The sequence below is a fragment of the Pogona vitticeps genome, chromosome 2, assembly GCF_051106095.1.
Source record: "Pogona vitticeps strain Pit_001003342236 chromosome 2, PviZW2.1, whole genome shotgun sequence".
Lineage (NCBI taxonomy): Eukaryota > Metazoa > Chordata > Lepidosauria > Squamata > Agamidae > Pogona > Pogona vitticeps.
This window is the reverse complement of record NC_135784.1, coordinates 6,023,769-6,048,152: the sequence shown is the minus strand read 5'-3', so window position 1 is coordinate 6,048,152 and position 24,384 is coordinate 6,023,769. Positions and strand designations below refer to the sequence as shown.

Below are 24,384 nucleotides of genomic sequence, written 5' to 3'. Positions count from 1 at the left end.
CGGGAAGGGCAACGGACACCCAATCCTAACAAAAGGGCAGGGAAAACCACTCAACTTTAACCTCAACTCCATGCAAGAGGAAAAGATGCCCTCAAAACAGCCGTCGCTTTTTGCTTCTTCAAGTTTCCAACAATCTGCAAGGTATGAAATCCCCACAAAACAGGATTGAGCACGTGGGGGGGTATATTTCCAGTCGCCTCTAGGAATCCGTCTCTCTTGTCTGGCATGCTTTCCCTCTAGGAATCCATGTCTCTCTGATCTCTTTTTTTTTTTTGGTCTCTGACGCTTACTCTCTAGGAATCTCTGCTCAAGAAACCAGAACGTCTCTAATCTAGGATTGTTCGTCTCTAGGAATCCGTCTCACGTCACAATGGTCCCCAACCTTGAGGCTCCGCCCCTTCCGCTCCTCCTCCTGCCCCCACCCCTCTTTCCGTACTCGAAAACAGGAAAGACCCGACAGCTGTCAAAGAGGAAAGAAGAAGAGCCGCTCCCAGAGGGTGGGGGTCGAGGCAGAACCGGAGGTGGGAAGCTGGGAGTCCGGCCTCCTCCTGCCCTCCCACCCCTAGGATCCACCCGCCCCCAGGAAAGGCCGCTTTGCAAGGGGGGGCGGTGGCTTCCTCGCGAGTTTCCTGCCAGAGGACCTGCAAGGAGTTGAGCAATCGGGAGGTGCAAGACTGGGGCAGGAGGAGGGGGGGCTAGGGGTTGCAGAGAGACATTTAAGGAACAAAACAAAAAAAGAACCTCCCCACCCCAGAGAGATCCTACAGTCTGGATTGGGCCCCTCCTCCTGCTCAGTCTGCAACCCGCAAAGGCCTTCCGGGGGGGTGGGGGCTCCTATTTTGTTTCTCTCTTGATCCTCCTAGACCTTGATGGCCAACCTGCTCAGTGCTGATGAATGATGAGATCTATGGGATAAATGTGGAGGAGGGGGCAGATGGGAAGTCTCTTGGGGGGGGTGTCTCAATCCCGAGCAAGACACCCAGGACCGTTGTCTGCATGTGTTGGTGGGACCTCCTCGGCTTTTCTGCGAGGAGACCCCCTTCTTTTCCCACATTCTACAGGCACCCTTTTCCAGGGGGGGTGGCAGAGGGGGAGAGGATGGATCGTTCCTCTGTGCTTTTTCACTCCCCCAACACCCCCACCTCACCCCCCTTTTGCCCAAGACTTACAAAGGTTACTTTAAGGCCCCCTGCCCTGGGGGATGCAGGGAGGGAGAATGGGAGGGGGGCTGCAAAAGAGAGACACGGGGGTCCCAGAAATGGGGCTTTGGGGGAGAAGAGGGGGGGTCAGCTGGGAGTGATGGAGCCCCCCCCCGAATGCCTGGCCTGCCTTCCTGAGCCTCTTCTGTATCCCCCTCCCTCTGTAGTGTTTGACGGGGACTCTTAAGAAGCACTTGGTTCAGTGGCTCTGGATCGAGAAGAGGGAGGGGCAGACCAGATCCCCCTCCTGACCAGATCCCAGGCTGGGGATTCACTACAGGTGAGTGGGTGGGTAGATTGAAGGGATTTCCTCCCTGTGTGTGTGTGTGTGTGTGTGTGTGTGTTGAAGGGGGGAAATCCTGGTGGCATTATGGGAAAAGCCTTTGTTTTATCCGGAGAGGAAAGCAAAACAGAAAGGGAAAGAGGCCCAGGAAGGCCACAGGTTTGGGGCAGAGGCGGAAAAGAGATCTCCAGCTCTCCTGGCTGCAAGGAAGGGGCTTCTCCATGGGTGGGTGCTTTCTCCTGGGTGCACCATTCAGAGCCGTCTGGTTTACAAAAGGCCCCTCCCTCTCATCTTTTTCCCTTCATCCCCTGCTCCTTTTTCTGCCCCACAGGATGTAAGAAGGAGAAAGGAAGCCGACTAGAGGGAAAGCTTTTGCTCTTCCTTCCTCCCGGGATCTCTCCAGAGGGATCCTTTGGCTTCTTCTTTTCTCCCAGGGAGGGGGAGGAAGAATGAGCCGATCTCTCCCGGTTCTTTCCAGGACCGAATGAGAAGAGATGAAACGGCAGATCCCTCCAAACTTTGCAAGGCAGGTCAGCTCTTTTTATCTTCATCAGAGGCACCACCATACTATTATAATATTATAATATTATAACATCATCATCATTATCATCAAGCTTGTTCTGACTTGGGTGACCCTTTTTCCAAGGTTTCCCAGGGAGAGAGTCCTCAGAAGTGGTTTCCCCCTTTCCTTCTGGGAGGGTGGAGCTGGCCCAAGACCACCCCGGCTGGCTCTTCTCGCGGGAGGCAGCCCATGGGGGGAGAGTCGGCTTCCCAACATCTGGCTCCGCTGTCACCAATCCTGAACCCCAGAGCTCTCCAGCCAGCTACTCTCCCGTCAGCAGAAGACCATTTCTTTTTGCAGCTTGGATGTCAGAGCATTTAAGCCCCATTGCTGGCAGCCCCAGGAACCTTTGGGGAGGGGGCCGCCACCCCCAGGTCTGCCATAACCACTCTCGAGGGATCGAGAGGCCACTGAGATGGGCTTGACCCAATCTGTTCTTCTCTGCCCCTCGCAGAGGACTAGTCAGGTGTGAAACCTCCGTCTTCTTCCCTTCACTTTGGTTCTGTTCTTTCTGCTTTGTTTCGTAGCCTGTGAAGTGACTTCCAGCCAACTCGAGGGGGGCAAAAGACTTTCGCTTTGCAAACAAAAGATCCAGAAGCACGCACATCACTGGTGAGTTTTTCACGCCAAGTGGTGTTTTGAGCCCAGGTTGCAGGAGACATTTGGTTATCTACCACGCTGCCTCTTTGAACATGTGCAGAGTGTTGTTATTATTACTTTAGTTCCCAATCCTGCTTGGCTCAACCCTGCATTAACTGCTGTGGATGATTGTCTGTGCTTTTTTCTGGTGCCGACTCCCCCTTGTAAGTGCCACAACTGGGTGGATAAGGTGGCCCGGGTGGGCCAGCGGAGGGAGAGACGCTCCCGGTCAAGTCAGGAGGGGCCCCACCAGGCCGGCCTTGCTCAGGGGACCCTGGCTCTTGGGATTTGGCACAAAAGCTGAACTTACAGAAATCCCATCGCTGGAAAAAAGGGGAAGATCATCCATGATTAATCTTGGATTCATTGGGTTTTATTTGACATGGATTTGGTGTTTAACAACATCCGGGATAGAGTGGAGTATGTTACCCTACTTAGGTTATGGTCCTTTTACTCTAATGGAGAGAGAGATCCGAGTTCCCAAGAAGCTGGCCCACAAGAAGAGACTGAACAACCACTTATAGTTTTCCACTTATTCATGTAACATATATATTCCCAATGCATATAATGGTATACCAGATATTGAGGGGCCTCTCACTCACACATTCATCCTATACTTACACACCGACCCTGAAGTCCCTCAGTTGACAGAAAGGTGATTGCTTCGCTGTCTCTCAGTGATCAGCCACAGACACGAAAGCATGGATGCCCAGTTGCAACGCTGTCCTGGAGCACACCAGCCATGGAAATATCCCTAACTTTTATAGTAAACAGGAGTAAACATGTAGACCAAAAATCCTCTTCCTGAATGAGTCATTTTCCAGCTTCTACTTTTTCCCCAGATTTTGGTCTGTCTGTCTGTCTGTCTGTCTGTCTGTCTGTCTGTCTGTCTGTCTATCTATCTATCTATCTATCTATCTATCTATCTATCATCTATCTATCTATCTATCTATCTATCATCTATCTATCTATCTATCTATCTATCTATCTATCTATCTATCTATCTATCTATCTATCTATCTATCTATCTATCTATCTATCTATCATCTATCATCTATCTATCTATCTATCTATCTATCTATCTATCATCTATCTATCTATCTATCTATCTATCTATCTATCTATCTATCTATCTATCTATCTATCTATCTATCTATCTATCATCTATCTATCTATCTATCTATCTATCTATCTATCTATCTATCTATCTATCTATCTATCATCTATCTATCTATCTATCTATCTATCTATCTATCTATCTATCTATCATCTATCATCTATCTATCTATCTATCTATCTATCTATCTATCTATCTATCTATCTATCTATCTATCATCTATCTATCTATCTATCTATCTATCTATCATCTATCTATCTATCTATCTATCTATCTATCTATCTATCTATCTATCTATCATCTATCTATCTATCTATCTATCTATCTATCTATCTATCTATCTATCTATCTATCTATCTATCTATCATCTATCATCTATCTATCTATCTATCTATCTATCTATCTATCTATCTATCTATCTATCTATCTATCTATCTATCTATCTATCTATCTATCTATCTATCTATCATCTATCATCTATCATCTATCTATCTATCTATCTATCATCTATCTATCTATCTATCTATCTATCTATCTATCTATCTATCTATCTATCTATCTATCTATCTATCTATCTATCTATCTATCTATCTATCTATTTATTGGATTTATACCCCGCCCATCTAGTCAACTGACTACTGTGGGCAGCTTCCAACATTATAAAAATAACATTATAAACATCAATAATCCAATTGTTCAAGATGGAAAGAGTAAGAAGAAATAAATCAAATAGTAACTGGCGGGAAGGCCTGCCTAAACAGCCAGGTTTTCAATTGGCTTTTAAAAATGCCCAGCGAGGGGGCCGCACAAATCTCAGGAGGAGGATTATTCCAGAGGCGAGAAGCAACCGCTGAGAAGGCCTGGTTTCTTGCTTTTCCTTCTGGACCTCCCTCGGCATCAGGCTCCTCAGCCTCACCTCCTGACTAGATTGGGTGATACGGGTAGATTTCGGTGGGAGTAGGCATTCCACCAAGTATTGAGGCCCTAAACTGTTTAGGGCTTTGTATGTAAGCATACACGGAACTGAATGGGCAGCCAATGCAACGTGGCCAGAGTGGGAGAGATGGTGGTATTTTCTCACTCCACTAAGGAGTCTGGCTGCCCCAGTTTGCACCATTTGGAGTTTCCACATCAGCCTCAAAGGTAGTCTCACATAGAGCGCATAACAGTGGTCTAACTTCTAGATTACGAGTGCATGTACCAAGTGGTGAGTGCCCCAACATCAAGCTATCCACCCCAGATGAAAAAAGGCAGTATGGACCACTGGCACCACCTGTGTCTCCATGGTGAGCGCCAGGTCCAGGTGGATCCCCAAGCTGCGAACGTCACTCTTTGCAGTAAGAGTCACCTCACAAATGTGAGTTTCCCAGACCGCTGATGGTGGGGCCACCCACCCTCAGGACCTCCGTGTTGTCCGTCTTGAGCCTCAGCCCATTTTCCTGTATCCATTGCAGCACAGACTCCAAGCAACGCTGAAGGGACAGAATCCCCTGTAGTTGGTGAAAAGGAGATGTAGAGCTGGGTGTCATCAGCGTACTGATGGCACGATGCCCTGCACCCCCTGATGACCCCACCCAGCAGCCTCATATAGATGTTAAGCAGCATTGGGGAGATGATCGAGCTCTGCAGAACCCCACAATTGGGGCTCCATGAGGCCGATACCCTGACCCCAAGCTGTACTCTCTGAGGACTGCCTCCAAGGAAGGATCGGAGCCAGGCAAATGCCAGGCCACTCTTTCTGAACTCAGAGAGCCTTCTCAGGAGGATACTGTGGTCGACGGTATCAAAGGCTGCCGAGATACCGTTGAGGACCAACAGGGATGTTTTACCCCTGTCAGCCTCTCTCAATAGGTCATCATACAGGGTGACCAATGCCGTTTTTGTACCATGGAACAGCTGAAACCTGACTGGAATGGATCCAGGGCATTTGTTTTATCCAAATGAGCCTGAAGCTGATCGGCCACCACCCTCTCCACCACTTTGCTAATGAAACGTTGGCGACAGGCCTATAATTGCCCATTTCATCCACTGCCAAACCGGGTTTCTTCCTTATGGGCATAATGAGTGTCTCAATGAGAGCAGGAGGTACCTGCCCTCAAGGAACGACCCATTAATTATTGCTGTGACCCAGTCAGTTATAGGCCTGGCTGCTTTGATTAGCCAGGCCGGGCAAGGGTCAAGGGATGAGGTGGTGGCCCGACAGCGATCAAGCACTTTGTCCACAGTATCTGGTGTCACAGACTGAAAGAGGTCAAGAGTCACCGGGCAAGGCGGAGCACTGGACATCTCTGCTCGACTCACAGTGTCCAAAAAAGGAGAGCGCTCCCGGCTTCTGGCATCCACTTTAGCTTTAAAAATGCTGCAAATTGGTCCGGTGAGATACTAGGGGGAGGCCCGTCACTTCGACCAATTCCAGATAGGTCGTGCACTATACGGAAAAGCTCCACCTGCTGGTTTGAAGCTTTGCTTATCCGGTTAGTGAGATGTATTCAGTTAGCAGCCTTTACCGTGGCCAGGTAAAGGTTAGTTGCGGCCTAGACAGCTATCCAATTATAATCCATCGGGTTCTTTCTCCATGTACGCTCTAGCCTTCTCCTAGTTTGCTTCATCGCTTGTAGGTCCTGATTAAATCAGGATGCGGGCTGAGCTCTGTGTTGGAGAGGGTATTTAGGAGCGAACAGCCCTGGTAGCAGCAGTAAACTAATCACTAATTGGGCCTCAATAGGAGCCCCAGGCAGATCAGCCGGTACACCTCTTATGGCATCCTGGAATCCTACAGAATCCAGTAGCCTTTGAGTGCGGACCATAGAAATAGGTCCTTGCTCCCTGTAAGGGAGGAGAGCAACTAAGAGATTACATTTTATTAGGTGGTGATCTGCCCATGACAAAGGGACTGACATAAGGTTGGTCACCATCAAACCACACTCATTCCAGTTGGTGGAAAAAAACCAGGTCTAGCATATGACCACCCACGTAGCATGGTAGCATATGACATGTTGGGACATGTTCAAGGAAGCCATGGTTTCCAAGAACTCAAGAGCCAGCCCAGAAGTCTCTGCCTCTGCATGAATGTTGAAGTCACCCAAAACCAATAGCTTTTGGGGACCTCAACAGTGCCACGGAGACAAAGTCCTCCAGCTCCAGTAGGGAGGTAGCTGGGTCGTGGGAAGTGCGGTAACCTAGCAATATCCCACTACCATCCCTGGCCCCTATCGACACGTGGAGGGCCTCCAAACTCGCCTTTACCACTAAGGAGTGACTAGTAACCTACAAGGTGATTTTATATATAATGGCTACCCACGGGAGTGAGCTACAGCTTGCGCTGCCGAGGTTTGGATTGCAGCTTGAGAATGTGATGACTCTGATGGTGGTTGAAACATTGACCACCGTGGAACTTCCTGGTAATGCACTGGAACTGAGGGAAGGTGCAGTTGCTAAGGATGCCGAGACAACGCTGCTGGTGTCTGGCTCCATTGTTGAGGGCTTGCCCTGGGTGGCTTTTTCAAGTGGGAATGGTCAGTGGGAACGGGAATTCTCAGAGCTCTGAGAATCCCTGGGTTTTACTCCAAGTCAGCGGATCCCCCAGGAAAGGGGGACAAGTTTGCCACAGGAGAAGTGGTCTTGCAGCAAGTGGAGCTTGGAAACGCTGAGAATCAGACTTGCGATCTTTTTTTCGGAAGAGTTTCATTTCCTCATCGCAAGTGACTCGTGAAGTTGCCATGATGCATGGTGAGTAGCTGCCCAGAGAAGGGGGAGATAAGAAGATTTACGATCTGACTGCATGAACAGAGGTTAAATGAATGGCTACTTTTATGACAAGTAATAGATCAGATGTTTTTTTCTTGGAAGCTGACTGTGGAGGAAGATCTCTAAGCGACATAGAATCTTTGGTAAGCCCTGCAACTTTGGAGGGTTTTTTTTACTGCTTCACAACTGAGAGAACTGGGAAAATGAAACTAACTTTGTCTTTTCCACCTCAACTCTCCCTCCTCAAGAACTGGCTTTTCATAAATTAGAGGCTTGAGAACCTTAAATAACTCTGAACAATGTAACCTATGTGACTCTGCTTTGAGCCATAAAGGTGGATTAGAAATCAAATAATCATCTTTACAACCAGTGTTCTTTGCAGGACTTTGAGTTTGGGCTGGCTAAGGAACCATGAGGGAAATCTGAGCAATTAGTCTGTTTGACTTTTATGGTTGCAGATTGGAGATAGAGTGTGAGACTCATTATTGGAATTCACAATGGAGGCTTATCTCAAGTGCTATCTTCAGGACAGTTCAATGTCATTAATCAATTCATGGCTCAAATTTCAGAAGCGAAGGCAGAAATTAAGGCGACATTTCTTGACCTAGATTTTAAGACGGAGATGGGAGACAAACTGACCGAATTCACTGAACTCACTGAACAACTGCTATCGTCAGAGAGAGAGAGAGAGAGAAAGAGACTGTTTTCCTTAAGAAGCAGGATGAAATGTTTAAAAATGAGGGAAGGAGGGGCGGGAATGAGGGAGGAAAGCATACTGAGATCACCTCAATAGGAAAAAATGTAAAAGGGGAGACATGGGTGAATTGGGGTGCAGAAATTTATGATCAGAGATCAGATAGATCTATATTGCTTCAAATTCAAGACATCGATTATACTGGGATGAAATTAGTAAATCGGATAGAAAATGCCTTAAAGAGATTTCCCAGATGGCATTTTAAAACTGGCAAAAAGGAGACAAGAGGCTAATCTTGGACATATGACACTGGAGCTGGGAAGCAGAAATGAAAAGGGAGAAAGTAGCTTGCTGATTATATAATAAAAATTGCTTTGAGAGATATATAATCACACATAAAGAGATATGAGTAATCATGCTATAAGCAATTCTGGCCAGGTGGGAATCTCAATGGTAAACAAGCATATGTAATTATGACTCTTAGAAATGTTGATGAAGAATAATAATATTAGATGTTTTTGTTTTTATGGTACAGAGATCAAATGTACAGAGATCAAATATGTGTTAATTACTATAGTGACTATGTAGATAAGATTAGGTATATAATACATTTTTATTTGTAAAAATGGAGATCTTTGAGCAATGTACTGTCCTGGCTTGGAGTTTTTTTGAGGGATAAGTAATCTTAAAGATGAAATTAGATGGGTATGCAGGTGAAAGAACTGATAGAGATTTTATAGATGGCACTTCAAAGCTGCTAAAAAGAATGCAAGAAATGAATTCTAGATTTACAAGGCTATAGGTAATCTGAAATCCCTGGTCTATACATGGAGCAGACAAATACTGTATAACAAAAATTGGAAGTTACTTGCTGAATATTTTAAATGGTTGATAAGTGCATATAACATTTAAATTAGAATATTTTATTTATTTATTTATTTATTTATTTATTTATTTATTTATTTATTTATTTATTTAACCTGCATAACCCTCTATCCAATACTCATCATAAGCAATTCTAATTTAATCATTAAGATAACTTACACACACACACACACACACACACACACACACACACACACACACACACACACACACAAGTTCTAAGCCAGATTAATACATTTCTCAAAGATCCCCACTTTTGCAGGTAAAAAGACATTGTATACCTACTTGTGTCTATATAATCGGTATAGTAATTCACTCATATTTAATCTCTATATATGTACCATAGAAACAAAAGCATCTTATATTATTATTCTTTATTAACCTTTCTAAAATTCATAATTACATATGCTTGTCTACCATTTAGATTCCCACCTAGCCAAAATTGCTCATAGTGTAATTACTCATATTGCTTTATATGTGACTACATATCTCTCAAACCAAGAAATTTTATCATTTAATCTGCAGGTTACCTTTCCCATTTTCATTTTTGCTTCTCATCTCCAGTATCATACTTTAAAGATTAATCTCTTGCTCCCCTTTTGCCAGTTTTGAAATGCCATCTATGAAATTTCTTGAAGGTATTTTCTATCCGATTTACTAATTTCCTCCCAGTATAATCGATGTCTTGATTTTGGAGCAACACAGATCTATCCCATCTCTGATCATAAATTTCTGCCTCTAAATTCACCCATGCCTTCCCTTTTACATTCTTTTCCATCAAGGTAATCTCCATATGCTTTCCCACCTTGTCCCTGTCCCTCCTTTCCTCATTTTTAAATATTTTGTTCTGTTTTTTTTAAAGTCTCTCTCTCCCTCTCCAGAGGCAATCGTCCAATGAATTCAAAGCAGTCAGTAATTTTGTGTCCCATCTCCTTCTTAAGAGCAGTAGTCTCTTTCTCTGGCGATAGTAGTTGTTCAGAAAATTCAGTAAATACAGTCTTTGTCTCCTGTCTCTATCTTAATGTCCCAGCCAAGAAGTATTGTTTTGATTTCTGTCTCCAGTTCTGAAACAGGAGCCTTGAGATAATTGATGAGATTAAATTGAAATTCCTGAAGACAGCATACAAGATAAGCCTCCATTTTAAATCCCAATAATGATTCTCACCCTCAATCTCTCATCCAAAACCATAAGAGTCAAACAGACTAAATTGCTCAGGTTTCCCTCCTAGCTCCTTGACTCTGAATGAATTCAGAGTCCTGCGGAGAACACTCTGGTCATAAAAGTGACTATTTGATTTATAATCCCCCTTTATGGCTCAAAGTAAAGTTCCATGGATTAAGTTGTTCATAGTCATTCAAGATTCTCAAGCTTCTAATTTAAAAAAAGCCAAATCTTAGGGAGGGAGGGTTAAGGTGGAAAACCTATCAGTTGTGGCGCAGTTAAAAAAGCCCTCCAACATTGCCAAAAGATTCTCTGCCGCTTAAGAGATCTATCGCCACAAACTGGCTTCCAAGAAAGAAAAAAAATTATGTTGGGTTCAGGCAATGAGCAGGTTGATGGGCTTTGTGGTGATCTCCAGATAATAGGATAGCAAAGAGTCTCTTAGCAATAGATTAAGGAAGTCAGCCACACACAGAGATGGATGTCTGCCAGCAGTACTCCTAGTGGGTGACTCAGCAAGAAAGCAGAATGAGAAGTCTTCTCCATCTGTGAGGTTCTCTCCCTCTTGTCTGCCTCCTCTCTCTTGGTCTGCCCTGTTCCCAGGAGACTGTCCTTTTATTAACATTACAAGGTCACAGGTCGTGACAGCATTACAGATAGTAGACAGGGTTCAGATAGGACAATGGTTACATCTTGTTATAGGGTTGGTCTGGAGAAAGGCAATTAATCAAGCTCTCTGATTGGCCTAAGGGAAGGCCTGTATAGCAAGCTCTCTATGATAATGAGAAAGAGGAGGAATGGTGGCAGCTCCTCCTCCCCTCAGAAGCAGCCACAGGATGCTAGGAGAGGTTTCTCTACACTACAACACCCATGTGGCTTAGCAACCTCGAGAATGGCACCCCCACACATCTGTTACTTGCCATAAAAATAGTCGTTCACCTTCTGTTCATGCAGTCAGATCATAAATCTTCATTTCTCCCCTTTTCCGGGCAGCTACACACCAATTCATCATGGCGACTTCACAAGTCAGTTGCAATGAGGAAAGGAAACTCTTCCAAAAAAAGCAGATTGCAAGTCTGAATTCTCCAGCGTCTCCAAGCTTCCCTGCTGCAAGCCCACTTCTCCTGTTGAAAACTTGCCTCCTTTCTTGGAGGGTCTGCTGACACAGAATAAAACCCAGGGGTTCTCAGAGCCCTGAGAATTCACTGCCTGTTGCTCCGCCCCTCTACATCTCCTTTTTCCCAATAACAGTGGATGCTGTTTCGTCCCTTGAGTGCTGCCTGGGGGCTGTTCGGCAATGGATGCAGGTGAATGCACTGAGGCTGAATCCAAGCAAGACATAGGTCTTTCAGGTGGGTGTCCCAGATATCAGTGGTCTGTGAAACTCACTTTCCTTTGGGGGGGTGACTCTTACCACCGAGATTGAGGTTCGCAGTTTGGGTGTACATCTGGACCCGGTGCTCACCATGGAGACCCAGGTGTCATCTGTGGTCCATTCCACACATTTCCACATTTGGCAGATTGCCCAGCTGTGTCCCTATCTTGATGTGGCGGCGCTCACCACTTTGGTCCATGCACTCATAGTATCAAGATTAGACTACTGTAATGCATTCTACGTGGGGCTGCCTTTGAGACTGTCACGGAAACTTCAGATGATACAAAACACGGTGGCCAGACTTCTTACAGGGCTGAAAATGTACCAACATATCCCCCCACGCTGGCCGCCTTGCATTGGCTGCCCATTCGTTTCCACATTGATTTCAAAGTCCTTATGATGACATATAAAACCCTAAATGGTTTAGGACCTCAATATCTGGCGGAGCACCTTCTCCCACCCAGTTCTGCCAGAATCATTCATTCCAGCCATGCAGGGCAGCTGAGGGGTCTAATACTGAGGGAGGTCTAGAAGGAAAGGAGGAGGGCCTTCTCGGCAGTGGTCCCTAGCCTTTGGAACAACTTGCCAGTTGAGATCCGCATGGCTCCCTCTCTGGGTGTTTTCAGAAATAACCTTAGAACCTGTTTATTTGGGCAGGCTTTCCTTCCTGCCATATCTTAATTTAGTATACTTCGCCATCTTTGACCTATAATATATGTTTTTGGTTTTATTGTTTTTATATTTGTAAACCGCCCAGAATAGGCCTTTGGTCTAGATGAGCGGGAGAGAAATCCAATAAATAAATAAACCCACTCACACGGTCACAAGGGTTGCCTGAGCAAGTTACCTCATATCTGGCCACTGGCATCCAAGCTAGAAGAAGGGACAGGCTTCAGATATCTGACCCCCTTTCTTCTAGATCTACTTCCTCTTGGGCCAGCACTGTACTTTTCCCTGCCCATTGCCATTTGGATGTTATTCATTCCCTACACTAGGTCACAGGACCACGATCTCAGATGACAAATGCTGTTGTGGTTAAGGTGCAATGTGAGAATAAATAGTATACTGTATTTTTTGCTCCATAAGACACACTTTTTCTCTTCCAAAACGTGCTTGGGAAAGTCTCTGCGTCTTATTGAGTGAAGGCAGCGATTTCACCCCCACTGACCCCGTGGGGGGGAGCCTCCCAAGGGTCCGAGTCTGCCTTCCAGAACTCCTGGGAGCTCCCCCAACTCCCAACGGGGCCAGCGGGGGCAAAATCGGCAGCTTTTGAGGCTTTTGTTTTGGTTGGATTCCACGACCGGGAAAAGGAAAAATGGAGGGGGGATTGTTGGTGGCAGCGACTATCCTCTCTGCTAGCGGAGACTCGCTTGCACTGCTGGGTCTCAGGAGATGGCTGCAACTATCCTCTCTGCTAGCAGAGACGCAGAGACTCACTTGCACTGCTGGGTCTTGGCAGAGCCGGCGGCGACTATCCTCTCTGCTAGCAGAGACTCGCTCGCTCGCACTGCTGGGTCTCGGGAGTTTCGCTTGCTGCATGCATATTTGGCGGCAGCGCTTCTGCTGGTGCTGTGCAGACACACCGCACACTTTCGGCTGCTCCCTCAACAGCATCAGCAGCGGGTCTGCACCTCCCCACATTGCAGGCGTCAGTGTTTTGCTTAGGCGCGTTGGTGGGAGAAAAGGGACGGGAGGGAGGGAAGGAAGGGGGTCTGAGGCAGAATTCCCGGGAGACAACTTTTTGGCTGGATGGTCTTGACGGAGCGTGTAGAGAGGGAGATGGGCAGGCAGGGAGAGGGGCTGACGAGGCTCCTGCTGTTAAGACAAAAACTAGAGGAGAAGAGAGCTGGTTGGCCTCTTCGTGAGGTCTCCTGGGGTAAGTTGAATGGAAGTCCAGCAACAATTGCAGAGCGCTGTGCCTTTAAACCCTCCCCCGCCCCCTGGGGCTGCCGGTTGCAACCACTCGCGATTGGGAATTAGCCTCTAAACTTAAGACTTCCTTCGCGGTACTCGGGAGAAGAGTTTGCATTGACACTACAGGCGAGAAGTGGGTTCGTTCTCAGTTCCCAAATCTTTGCACTCTTTTCCTCTTCTCCCCCCGCCCCCAGCTCCAATCCCTTCACTTTTAGTGTGGCTCTTGGGCAACTCTGTGGCTGATGGCATGTCTGCTGCTCTAGTCTGAGTCAAAATAAAGGGCATCTTTAGTGATGAGACTGTTGGTACAAAGACTAATGCCTGGCCCATTGAAAGTGAGCACATCTGGAAGAGCCATGGGAAACAATGGGACTGAGTGGCAGAGTTAAGGTGTGAAAGCTTTTTAAAGAGATGTGAGTTTTTAGGGGAAGTCAGCTGTAGCCTTTTAAAAAAGGGAAAGCTGAGGTGGCAGTTTGAGTTAGGGACCTCCAAAGCTTGGTCAATCTGTTCCCTCTGAGCCTGTGCAAAGTACTTTCTGGGTGATTGCAACTAGTTTTTGTAGAAATAGAATTAAGAGGCAGAGCTTTGTTACCACAAGGTGTGTGAGTCTAGGCAAAATTGAAGCTCAGCATTTCCCTTCATTCCTAGCAAGTCCAGCAGAAAAGAAAGTGGAAGGGTGAATTGGGAGTGAAAATGGCAAGGAAGAAGTTAAAGAGATCAGTTGGGTATGGCATGGGAATTGCCATTATGCAGAGAAGCTTGTATGGCTTCTCTGCTATCTCAGTTAGACAAGCTTCTCTGTATAATGTTTCAAACATTGCAAAGTTTAAAAGTTGTTGAATAGTGAAATTTTTAGATTGTGATTTCAGTTTCATATCAGCAAAAGAATGTCGAAGCACATATTGTTTTTTTTCCTCTTTTCTGCCCCATTAGCATTACTAGGTACTGGGTGCTAGTTCTGTTTGGGTAGCCCAGGGGTGAGATAGCTTTTTCTGTATAGCTTACTGAATAATCTATCTTCCAATGAGGTTTTTGAAATATGTAGAAAGTATACATCTAAACATGGTAGAATGGATTACTAGAGAGTGTAGTTAGTGTTAATATTAGAGAGTGTAGTTAATATTGTAGTTAGTGTTTTGTACTGATAAATGGTAACATCTGGCTTTTAAAGGAAAATGTCAGTGTCAAAGTAAAGGTGAAGTGTAAATCTGTATGCTTGTCATGACAACAGGTATTGGAGGATGTGATCTGTATATCACTTCTGGTGAATTGTTTGGATTTGAGTTGATATAATCTCATTTTCTAAATAGGTTTAAATCCAAATAGGCTGCTTTTGTTCATGCTATACTTGGTGCTCTGTTCATAGTATAAACTGTTGCATTTCCACCTCCAGCTATATTTGGATATATTTATGATGGGAATACATCATCTTGATGAAATTTCTAGTAGCCTGAGTTTAGCATTCCTTTACTTCCCTTTTAGCTAGGAACATTCAATTTTTTCTCTCCAGTGACTGCAAAAGCACTTGTATATTACTAATAATGTCTTCAGCAACATCCTGGTTTCCTGCACACAGAATTGTAGAGGGGAAAAAAAGCCAACACATAAATACCAGTTTTGCTTTCTCCCTCTGCCCCCAGCTGCCCTCCCCCACCAAACCAGAGAGTTCTGTTTCTTTAGGAGTCTGGTATTACATTGGTAATAAGTGTATTTGCTGGGACAGCTCCAGTAATCTCTCCAGCAGAGGCATATTTGTGTGCCATTTTGGAAATTTTTCTGAGATAGGAATCTGGGGGTTAGAATTAATTTCTGGGGGAAACTTCATAGCTTGTGCATGAGTGCTTTCTTTATCACCTGTCTCCATTTGGCACTCAAAGAAGGTAAAGCAAAGTGTGCGATTTGTTATTCTGCTCCACTTGAGAGCTGTACTAAATAACAGTTGGTCTGAAATTCTGATTGAAGTTGTAGGATGATATACTGTATTTAATTTAATGCCCTTTAATAGCATATTCTTATTCAGCTCTGATGCTGACATCTTAAACGAAGGGTCCTGGAAGGCACTCTCGGACCCTTTGGAGGCTTCCCCCACCCTCACTCCCACTGGCCCAGCAGGCCGAAATTCCCAGATTATTTTTTCCCTGTTTTCTTCGCCTAAAAATGTGGTGCGTCTTATGGAGAGGTGCGTCTTATGGAGCGAAAAATACGGTATATCTGATTTAAAAGAGTTAGTCAGTTGGTGTATACAGTTTATAAAATTGCCATAATATAATTTCTCAGTTAATCAGTTCTGGTTGATGAAATAATTTTCAGTAGGTTTGATCAATTATAAAATTCGAAGTTTTAATTATAGTGTTAATGGGTCAATAGTTAAGTTATGAGCTAAATTTCCAGGTTAATTTACATCTCCCCCACTCCCTCAAGTGATAGAGAAGCAAAAGCAGTACTCAATGGGATTTAAACTCAGATATATGAGTTGGATTTCATAAAATGGATGATAGGTTAATTCATCAAACTTAAAAGGTAAAGCAATCCCCCCTGGGTTTTGTCAGCAGCAATGGTTCTGAGGCAGGGAGATAGTCATTCTTTCATGTCTACACGATGTTTCAAATACATCCAAACCATATTCTCTTGCCTTCCCTCTCCATGAAAAGCAGTGTATCAATAAAACTTGGTGGGAAAGTTTTCTGTATCCTATAAAGTTTAAAGCCTCATTATGTTGTTAAAAGAAAATGCCCTATAAATCTTGTCCTGGGTACAGATGGTAACAATGTTAGGAATTTGATCCGAACATCTTCTGAGCCTTCATCAATTTCTGTAAGTGACGGTAGGTGTGGGAGCCTAATCCAAAATTTAAAATTGAGATTCAAATGAGATGTTAATCCAGGACTTCAGCAGGACCCTAAATGTCCTTCCTGTTCAGAAATCCAATGGATTAAGTCCCAAGAGATTAGACTGTCCATCATGAATGGATCATTCAGTTCCCACAATTTTCTGGATGTTAGTGACGGTACTGCTGTCAAGTGGGGGAGCCACTCTGAACCTCCCATGATGTTCTTAGAAGAACACCCAGCCCAAGCTTTTCACTCACCCCCTGAGATTCCATCCCTCTTACAGTCATTTCTGTCTCTTGTTGAAATGCCGGCTTTTAGGATCAAATGAGGTAAAAAATAATTAAACACAATTTAACAAAAGAAAACAAATAACAAACCACAGAGACCAGACCAATACAAAGTAGCACCCGTCCGCCATGTTCGAAAAAAGAAAAAGAAAAAAATCACGTCTCTCTTCCCCCCAGGCGCTTTTTCTCAAAGCAATACATGTCCAGTTCCTTCAGTCTTTCTATGTCGGTTTTCAGTTCTAACTGCCTTCTTTGGAATCTGCTTGCAAAGTGTCTGTTCTGTAATCTGCTCAAGAATTTTCGCTGAGATGGATGTCAGGCTGAATGGTTTGCAGTTCCCGGGTTCTCCTTTTTATAGATAGGGACATTGTCAGCTCCCCTCCACCTGTCTGGCTCGTCACCCACCTCCCATGATGACACGAGAATATTTAGACAGTGGTTCTGCAATTTCTTCAACCTAATCCTTCAATATCCTTAGATGCACTTCATCGGGCCCTCGGGATTTGAACTTCTCCAAACAAGTAAGATATTTCTTTTACGTTGCACTCCTCTTTTATCTCTTTTTTTTCCTCTATAAGGTGATGAAGAGGATGACAGGAATTCTATGGAGCCAGTCATTCTTTCATTGAAAACAAAACCCAAGTGTGGAGCACCAAAAAAATTCTACACACTTAAAAGGAGGAAAAGGGGAGAAGGGAAGCCAGGAAAAAAAGAGATAAAGAAAACTCCAGCTTCTCCTGCTAGGGAATTTGATACACTTCTGATGACCTGAAAAAAATCAAAAGAAAGGACAAAGGTTTCCCTAGGCAAATAAACATTCAAGGGTGCCTCAGATATCAAAAGACTTGACACAGTCCATCTAGAGTAGAAACGAAGTCAATGCATAGAAAAAGGCAAGAGCATCACGATGCACAGTGATTGTACTTCACGTGACAAACCTCTGAGAGGCGAGAAATGCCTACAGTGTGGGAAAAGCTTCAGTAAGAGCAGCAACCTCAGATCCCATCAAAGAACGCACACAGGGGAGAAACCGTACAAATGCATGGAATGTGGGAAGTGCTTCAGTCATATCAGTTCCCTGAATTCCCATCTAAGAACGCACACAGGGGAGAAACCATATGAATGCATGGAATGTGGAAAGTGCTTTAGTCAGGGCAGTCACCTTAGTTCACATCTAAGAACTCACAGTGGCGAGAAACCATATACATGCATGGAATGTGGAAAGAGCTATAGTCAGAGAGTTCAACTGAGTTTACATCAAAGAACTCACAGTGGGGATAAACCATATAAATGCATGGAATGTGGAATGAGCTTTGCTGATGGCAGTAGCCTTCGTACCCATCAAAGAACGCACACAGGGGAGAAACCATATAAATGCATGGAATGTGGAAAGTGCTTCAGTCACAGCAGTACCCTGAATAACCATCAAACAACTCATACTGGTGAGAAACCATATAAATGCATGGAATGTGGGAAGAGCTTCAGTCGTAGCAGTTATCTGAATTCCCATCAAAGAACGCACACAGGGGAGAAACCATATACATGCATGGAATGTGGAAAGAGCTTCAGTCAGAGCAGATACCTTAGTTCACATCTAAGAATTCACACAGGGGAGAAACCATATACATGCATGGAATGTGGAAAGAGCTTCACTTGTAGCAGTAGGCTGAGGTTACATCTTAGAATTCATACAGGGGAGAAACCATATACATGCATGGAATGTGGAAAGAGCTTCAGTCAGAGAGTTCACCTGAGTTCACATCAAAGAACTCACACTGGGGAGAAATCATACAAATACATGCAATGTGGAATGAGCTTCAATTCCCAATTTCACCGGAGTTCTCATCAAAGAACGCACACAGGGGAGAAACCATACGAATGCATGGAATGTGGAAAGTGCTTCAGTCACAGCTGTGCCCTGAGTTCCCATCAAAGTATTCATAATGGGGAGAAACCATATAAATGCATGGAATGTGGGAAGAGCTTCAGTCAAAGCAGTCACCTTAGTTCACATCTAAGAACTCACAGTGGGGAGAAACCATATACATGCATGGAATGTGGAAAGAGCTTCAAGCGCAGCTGTCATCTTAGTTCACATCAAATAACTCACACTGGGGATAAACCATATAAATGCATGGAATGTGGAATGAGCTTTGCTGATGGCAGTAGCCTTCGTACCCACCAAAGAACGCACACAGGGGAGAAACCTTATAAATGCATGGAATGTGGAAAGTGCTTCAGTCACAGCAGTACCCTGAGTAACCATCAAAGAACTCATACTGGTCAGAAACCATATAAATGCATGGAATGTGGGAAGAGCTTCAGTCGTAGCAGTTCCCTGAATTCCCATCAAAGAACGCACACAGGGGAGAAACCATATACATGCATGGAATGTGGAAAGAGCTTCAGTCAGAGCAGATACCTTAGTTCACATCTAAGAATTCACACAGGGGAGAAACCATATACATGCATGGAATGTGGAAAGAGCTTCAGTCAGAGAGTTCACCTGAGTTCACATCAAAGAACTCACACTGGGGAGAAATCATACAAATGCATGCAATGTGGAATGAGCTTCAATTCCCAATTTCACCGGAGTTCTCATCAAAGAACGCACACAGGGGAGAAACCATATAAATGCATGGAATGTGGAAAGTGCTTCAGTCACAGCTGTGCCCTGAGTTCCCATCAAAGTACTCATAATGGGGAGAAACCATATAAATGCATGGAATGTGGGAAGAGCTTCAGTCACAGCAGTGGCCTGAGTAGACATCAAAGAACTCACACCGGGGAGAAACCATATAAATGCATGGAATGTGGAAAGAGCTTCACTTGTAGCAGTAGCCTGAATTTACATCTTAGAATTCACACAGGGGAGAAACCATATACATGCATGGAATGTGGAAAGAGCTTCAAGCGCAGCTGTCATCTTAGTTCACATCAAATAATTCACACTGGGGAGAAACCACATAAATGCATGCAATGTGGAATGAGCTTTGCTGATGGCAGTAGCCTTCGTAACCATCAAAGAACGCACACAGGGGAGAAACCACATAAATGCATGGAATGTGGAAAGTGCTTCAGTCAGAGCAGTAGCCTTCGTTTACATCTTAGAATTCACACAGGGGAGAAACCATATACATGCATGGAATGTGGAAAGAGCTTTAGTCAGAGAGTTCACCTGAGTTCTCATCAAAGAATTCACACTGGGGAGAAACCATATAAATGCATGCAATGTGGAATGAGCTTTGCTGATGGCAGTAGCCTTCGTGCCCATCAAAGAACGCACACAGGGGAGAAACCACATAAATGCATGCAATGTGGAAAGTGCTTCAGGCACAGCAGTAACCTTAGTTCACATCTAAGAATTCACACAGGGGAGAAACCATATACATGCATGGAGTGTGGAAAGAGCTTTAGTCAGAGAGTTCACCTGAGTTCACATCAAAGAACTCACACTGGGGAGAAACTAGTTTATATCAAAGCACTGACACTGTGATTCTGGATTGACTCTGTCTGGAAGCACCTGGAGTCTCTTCAGCACAACATGGGCAAGCAGCTGCTGTACAATCATGAGAAGAGAGATGCCATGGTAGTTATTGCAGTCACTCCTGTCGCCTTTTTTCTAGTATAGTGTGGTGATGTCTGAATCCTTCATTTCCTGTGGTACTCCACCTTCCCTCCAGCAAAGACAAAAACTGTTTCTTTCTCTCAAGGCTTTTTTAAATTGTAGCTGCCAGATCATCATAGAATTTGTCTTGGACTTCTGCTGTTGGTGCATATGCACTAATGAGGGTGATCGGTCTTGCTAATGAGTGGAGCTGCAGAGTCAGGATTCTTTCACTCCCCGCAGTAGGCGGAACAATGGATCTCGGCAGCACATTTCTAACTGCACAGTCAACACCATATTTCCTAGTCTCATCTGAGCACCAGTTCCATACTTGACCTGAAAGACACCTAAGTGCAAAGAATAGAAGGTGCGTGGAATGCGAGAACAGTTAGCAGTAGTTTCCAACTGGCCCAGAAGCATGGTTACAACACCAAATTGAAACCCTAGGAGTTCGAACTGGGACCAAAGGTAGTCTGTCTACTCCCCTCCACCTCAGGAAAGCTCCTTGGCCAGTGTTCAGTTTTGCATCAGCCTGTGAGATCTCAGTGCCGTGAGTGGATAAGACATTAGAGAGTTTAGTCTTCCAGAACTCTTGGACCTCATCATGGATTACTGGCAGATCCCTTGTGGAAGGAAGACAGAGTTAAAACTGTCTTCTCAACCACCAAGGAGCTCTCTCAATTCAGCTGCATGCCTTTTGGGCTCTGTGGCACATCTGGATCCTTCCAACAACTGAGAGACCAGGCTTTCACCCTCCAATCCATTACTGACACCAGACACTAATTTATAACCTATAACAGTTTCCTCGGATTTAGATGAAAAGCAAAAATAGAGTTGGATGTCATCCACATCCTATTGAGTCCCACCCCCAAAATCCCAGACAACTTCTCCCAGTGGTTTCATGCAGATGTTGGATAACACAGGGGACGAAACAGATGCTGAGCAATGCCCCAGGCTGGTGGCCAGGGTGGTGAACAGGAATCATCTAGCACCCCTCTCTTGAGCTCTTCTTTTCAGGAAGGACCAGAGCCACTGTAAAACAGTGGCCCCCATGTTCCATCTCAGATAGACTACCCAGAAAGATATCATGGTCAATAGTATTAAAAGCCACCAAGAGGTCCACCTGAACCTACAGGGACACAGGTCCCTTATCCAGTTTCCAGTATAGGTCATCCACTAAGGTGACCTCCAATCCATAACCAGGCCTGAACCAGGTTGAAATGGATCTACAGTAGATAACCCATCTCATCCAGGAACCCCTTGAGCTGAAAAGCCACCACCTGCTGTGAGTCAGTTGTCATATCTGTTCGCTTTATAGTTGTTAGGTGCTCAGAGCTCTTTTACTAGATGGGTGGGACAGTAATACAATACATAGTATATGCATGCATACATTCACACATATATATATACATTGAACCTACCTACCTACCTCACATTTTTTTTAAAATAGTCTTTAAGAGGCATCATTTTATTTTTAATTTTTTTGTATTTGCACCTATAATGCTTGGGAAATTCTCTAACTCTCCCTGGAAATCTGGAGCATGATGATGGCACAGATGAACAGCCAAGTCAGCCAGCCTTGCTTGTGGTTGATCTAAACGGGTTAGTTTTTAATGCCAGCCACACCGAATGGGTTGACCCACAAAAACACACAAAGAGAGAGAGTTTGAAAAAGTCACAACCCTCACAAGCCTTCTGCTAGTTTGCTTCCCGTAGGTTTTTGTCCCAGGAATTCTTTGGACAGAACTCTCTCTCTGCCTCCTTTCCCTCGGCAACCGCTGCCCCCCCAGAACTCCAGACCAGCCTTCGCTCCTGCTTGCATCAGTTCCTATTTTCATCGTTTTGATTCAGTCTTTCTCATACACCCTCCCTCCCTCCCTCCCTCCCTCCCTCAATTTTCTACATATATTTAAACAAGCTTGATGAAACCACCCGGTTCCTCTCTTGCACCTTACTTCCCACCTTAATTGGAGCCTTCTCTCCCTTGCAGTCACATCCTTTTTTCAATGATTTATTAAAGTCAGTCTCACACATACACACACCGTACCTTCCTCCCTAAATTTTCTACAATCTTACCTTTAAACAAGCTTGATGAAGCCACCCGTCCCTCTCTCACACCTTTCTTCCTGCCTTAATTGGAGCTTTCCCTTTGCCTGCCGGACGGAGGACATTAACCTTAAAAAGAGGACATGTCCTCCTTTTGCTGGACGTCTGGCAACCCTACACTGCAGGGGGCCTGCCCTCCCCCAACAAGGTGGGAGTAAAAAGCAAAAGAGGCTTCTGGCAGGGAGGGGAAGACCCAGAAAAGGGTGGGAGAGTTCCTGCCAATGAACCCGTCAGGAAGTGGTGAAGGCCTCTTTGCAGGGAGGGCAGGATCACCATTTGGTTTTGAGGAGGCAGGAAGAAGACCATGATGGAAGAAGCCCTCCTGGGATCCCAGTCTACTGGACAACAAGAGGTTAGTCTCTAAGATTCCAACTCCTGGGCAAGGTTATATAAAATACACCAAATAAAATGGAACCTGAATTTTACAGCCATGAACATGAAGCACAGAGATCAGGTACAAAGTGTCAGCAGGGGTGCCTGACAAGGAGACTGGAATACACCTCTTTACGTTGAAGATGATGTAATCATCTCTGACAACTGATTGGAGAGTGAGAATATAGAGAGACACTGTGTAGTGATTTCTTTTCTTGCTCATGCCTCACAGCTGTAATGGGGTTACTGCTGTATATATTTTTCCACATTGTTGTCTCTGCCTGATTTTCTTGACGTCTGCAACTGGAACAAAGAGCTTTGGCAACACACAATGCTAAAAACTGCACCACTCTTGACAAGCGTGTGATGGTTTCTCAGCTCCAGCGTTTCCTGCAGGAGATGGATTACCTGGATCCCTTTCAATCTGGCCATTTCAGGCCTGGTTAGAAGAGAGAGACCATAGCTTTGGTCCCTTTGGTGGATGACCTCGGCTGGGATCTGGACAAAGGGCGTGTGTCCCCTTTTGATTCTGTTGGGCCTCTCCTGAGCGTTCAATACCATCATCCACGGTGTCCTTCTGGGTCTTTTTCTCCAGGATTGGACTCTTTTTTATGGTGGATCTGGTCCTTCCTGGAGGGAAAAACCCAGCGGGTGATGCTAGGGGACTCCAAGCAGGCTTTCCCTCCAGATAACACAATCTTTTCTTCTTTAATTTATTTTTTGTTATATTGCCATCTTGAAAAATATGTCCACTGTTTATTGTTGGCTGCCTATTGTTATTGTTTAGTATGTTGGGGTTTTTTTTGTTATATGTACATTTTACTGTGTTTTTATATGTCTGGAAGCCGCCCCTAGAGTGGTCATGTTGAACAGATAGGTGGGGAATAAATAAAATAAATAAATAAATAAATATGGTATTTCTTTGATTTTTCAAAAATTATTTGCCTGTTTCCTGTTTTTAGTTTTAAATATTATCCCGGGCTCTTTCTGAGGAGAGAGGAGGGGATATGAGAGAGAGAGAGAGAGAGAACAACAACAGCAATAACAATAAAAACCCTTATGTCCCAAAGGCTTCCTTTGAGAAGCTCAGCCTTCCTTCCTTCTCTTTTCTGAAGGTCGAGAGGCAGGAAGCCGTACGTTGATCCCAAGGAAAACCACTTCTGGAGCCTGGAGGCCACCACTGAGAAAGCCCCACTCCTGGGGGGTGGTTGTCTTGGCCTTTTTTGGAGTGCCCACCCCCCCCTGCATAGGCCACACCTGGGTGGATGAGTTGGCCTGGGTGGGCGAGCAGAGGGAGAGACGCTCCCCGTCCAGTCAGGAGGGGCCCCACTGGGCCGGCCTTGCTCAGGGGACCCTGGCCCTTAGGATTCGGCCCAGATGCTGCCATTGCAGAAATCCCATTGCTGGAAAACAGGGGAAAATCTCTCAAACATATAGAAGCCTTGGAGAAAGAGGAGAAAGCAAGGGCATGGGGGGGGGAGACTGCACCTTTTCTTGGCCTCTTTTCCAGATCTCCTTTTTGCTTTCAGAAGGATTTCCTGGCCTGTTTGGCCTTCCTCACAGGCAGAGCGGGAGGGATGCCCTTCTGTGTCTGTGTGTCTGTT

The 24,384-nt window shown here is 44.9% G+C and overlaps 1 protein-coding gene across 4 annotated transcripts; it reads left to right on the top strand.

Annotated features, from left to right (window-relative positions):
* The first annotated feature begins 399 nt into the window (after positions 1 to 399).
* On the top strand, positions 400 to 23,690 carry LOC110071012 (uncharacterized). 4 transcript variants are annotated; one of them, XM_078386927.1, is made up of 5 exons: positions 400 to 666; positions 1,367 to 1,479; positions 1,814 to 2,012; positions 2,572 to 2,656; positions 17,274 to 23,690. In XM_078386927.1, the coding sequence occupies exon 5, from the start codon at positions 17,603 to 17,605 to the stop codon at positions 20,189 to 20,191; it is 2,589 nt and encodes an 862-aa protein (XP_078243053.1). In that variant the 5' UTR covers positions 400 to 666; positions 1,367 to 1,479; positions 1,814 to 2,012; positions 2,572 to 2,656; positions 17,274 to 17,602; the 3' UTR covers positions 20,192 to 23,690. The 4 variants fall into 4 exon arrangements, with proteins under 4 accessions (XP_078243053.1, XP_078243052.1, XP_072843276.2 ...); XM_078386926.1 differs by having other exon boundaries at positions 405 to 521; positions 1,814 to 2,008; XM_072987175.2 differs by lacking the exon at positions 1,814 to 2,012 and having other exon boundaries at positions 405 to 666.
* The last annotated feature ends 694 nt before the right edge of the window (positions 23,691 to 24,384 follow it).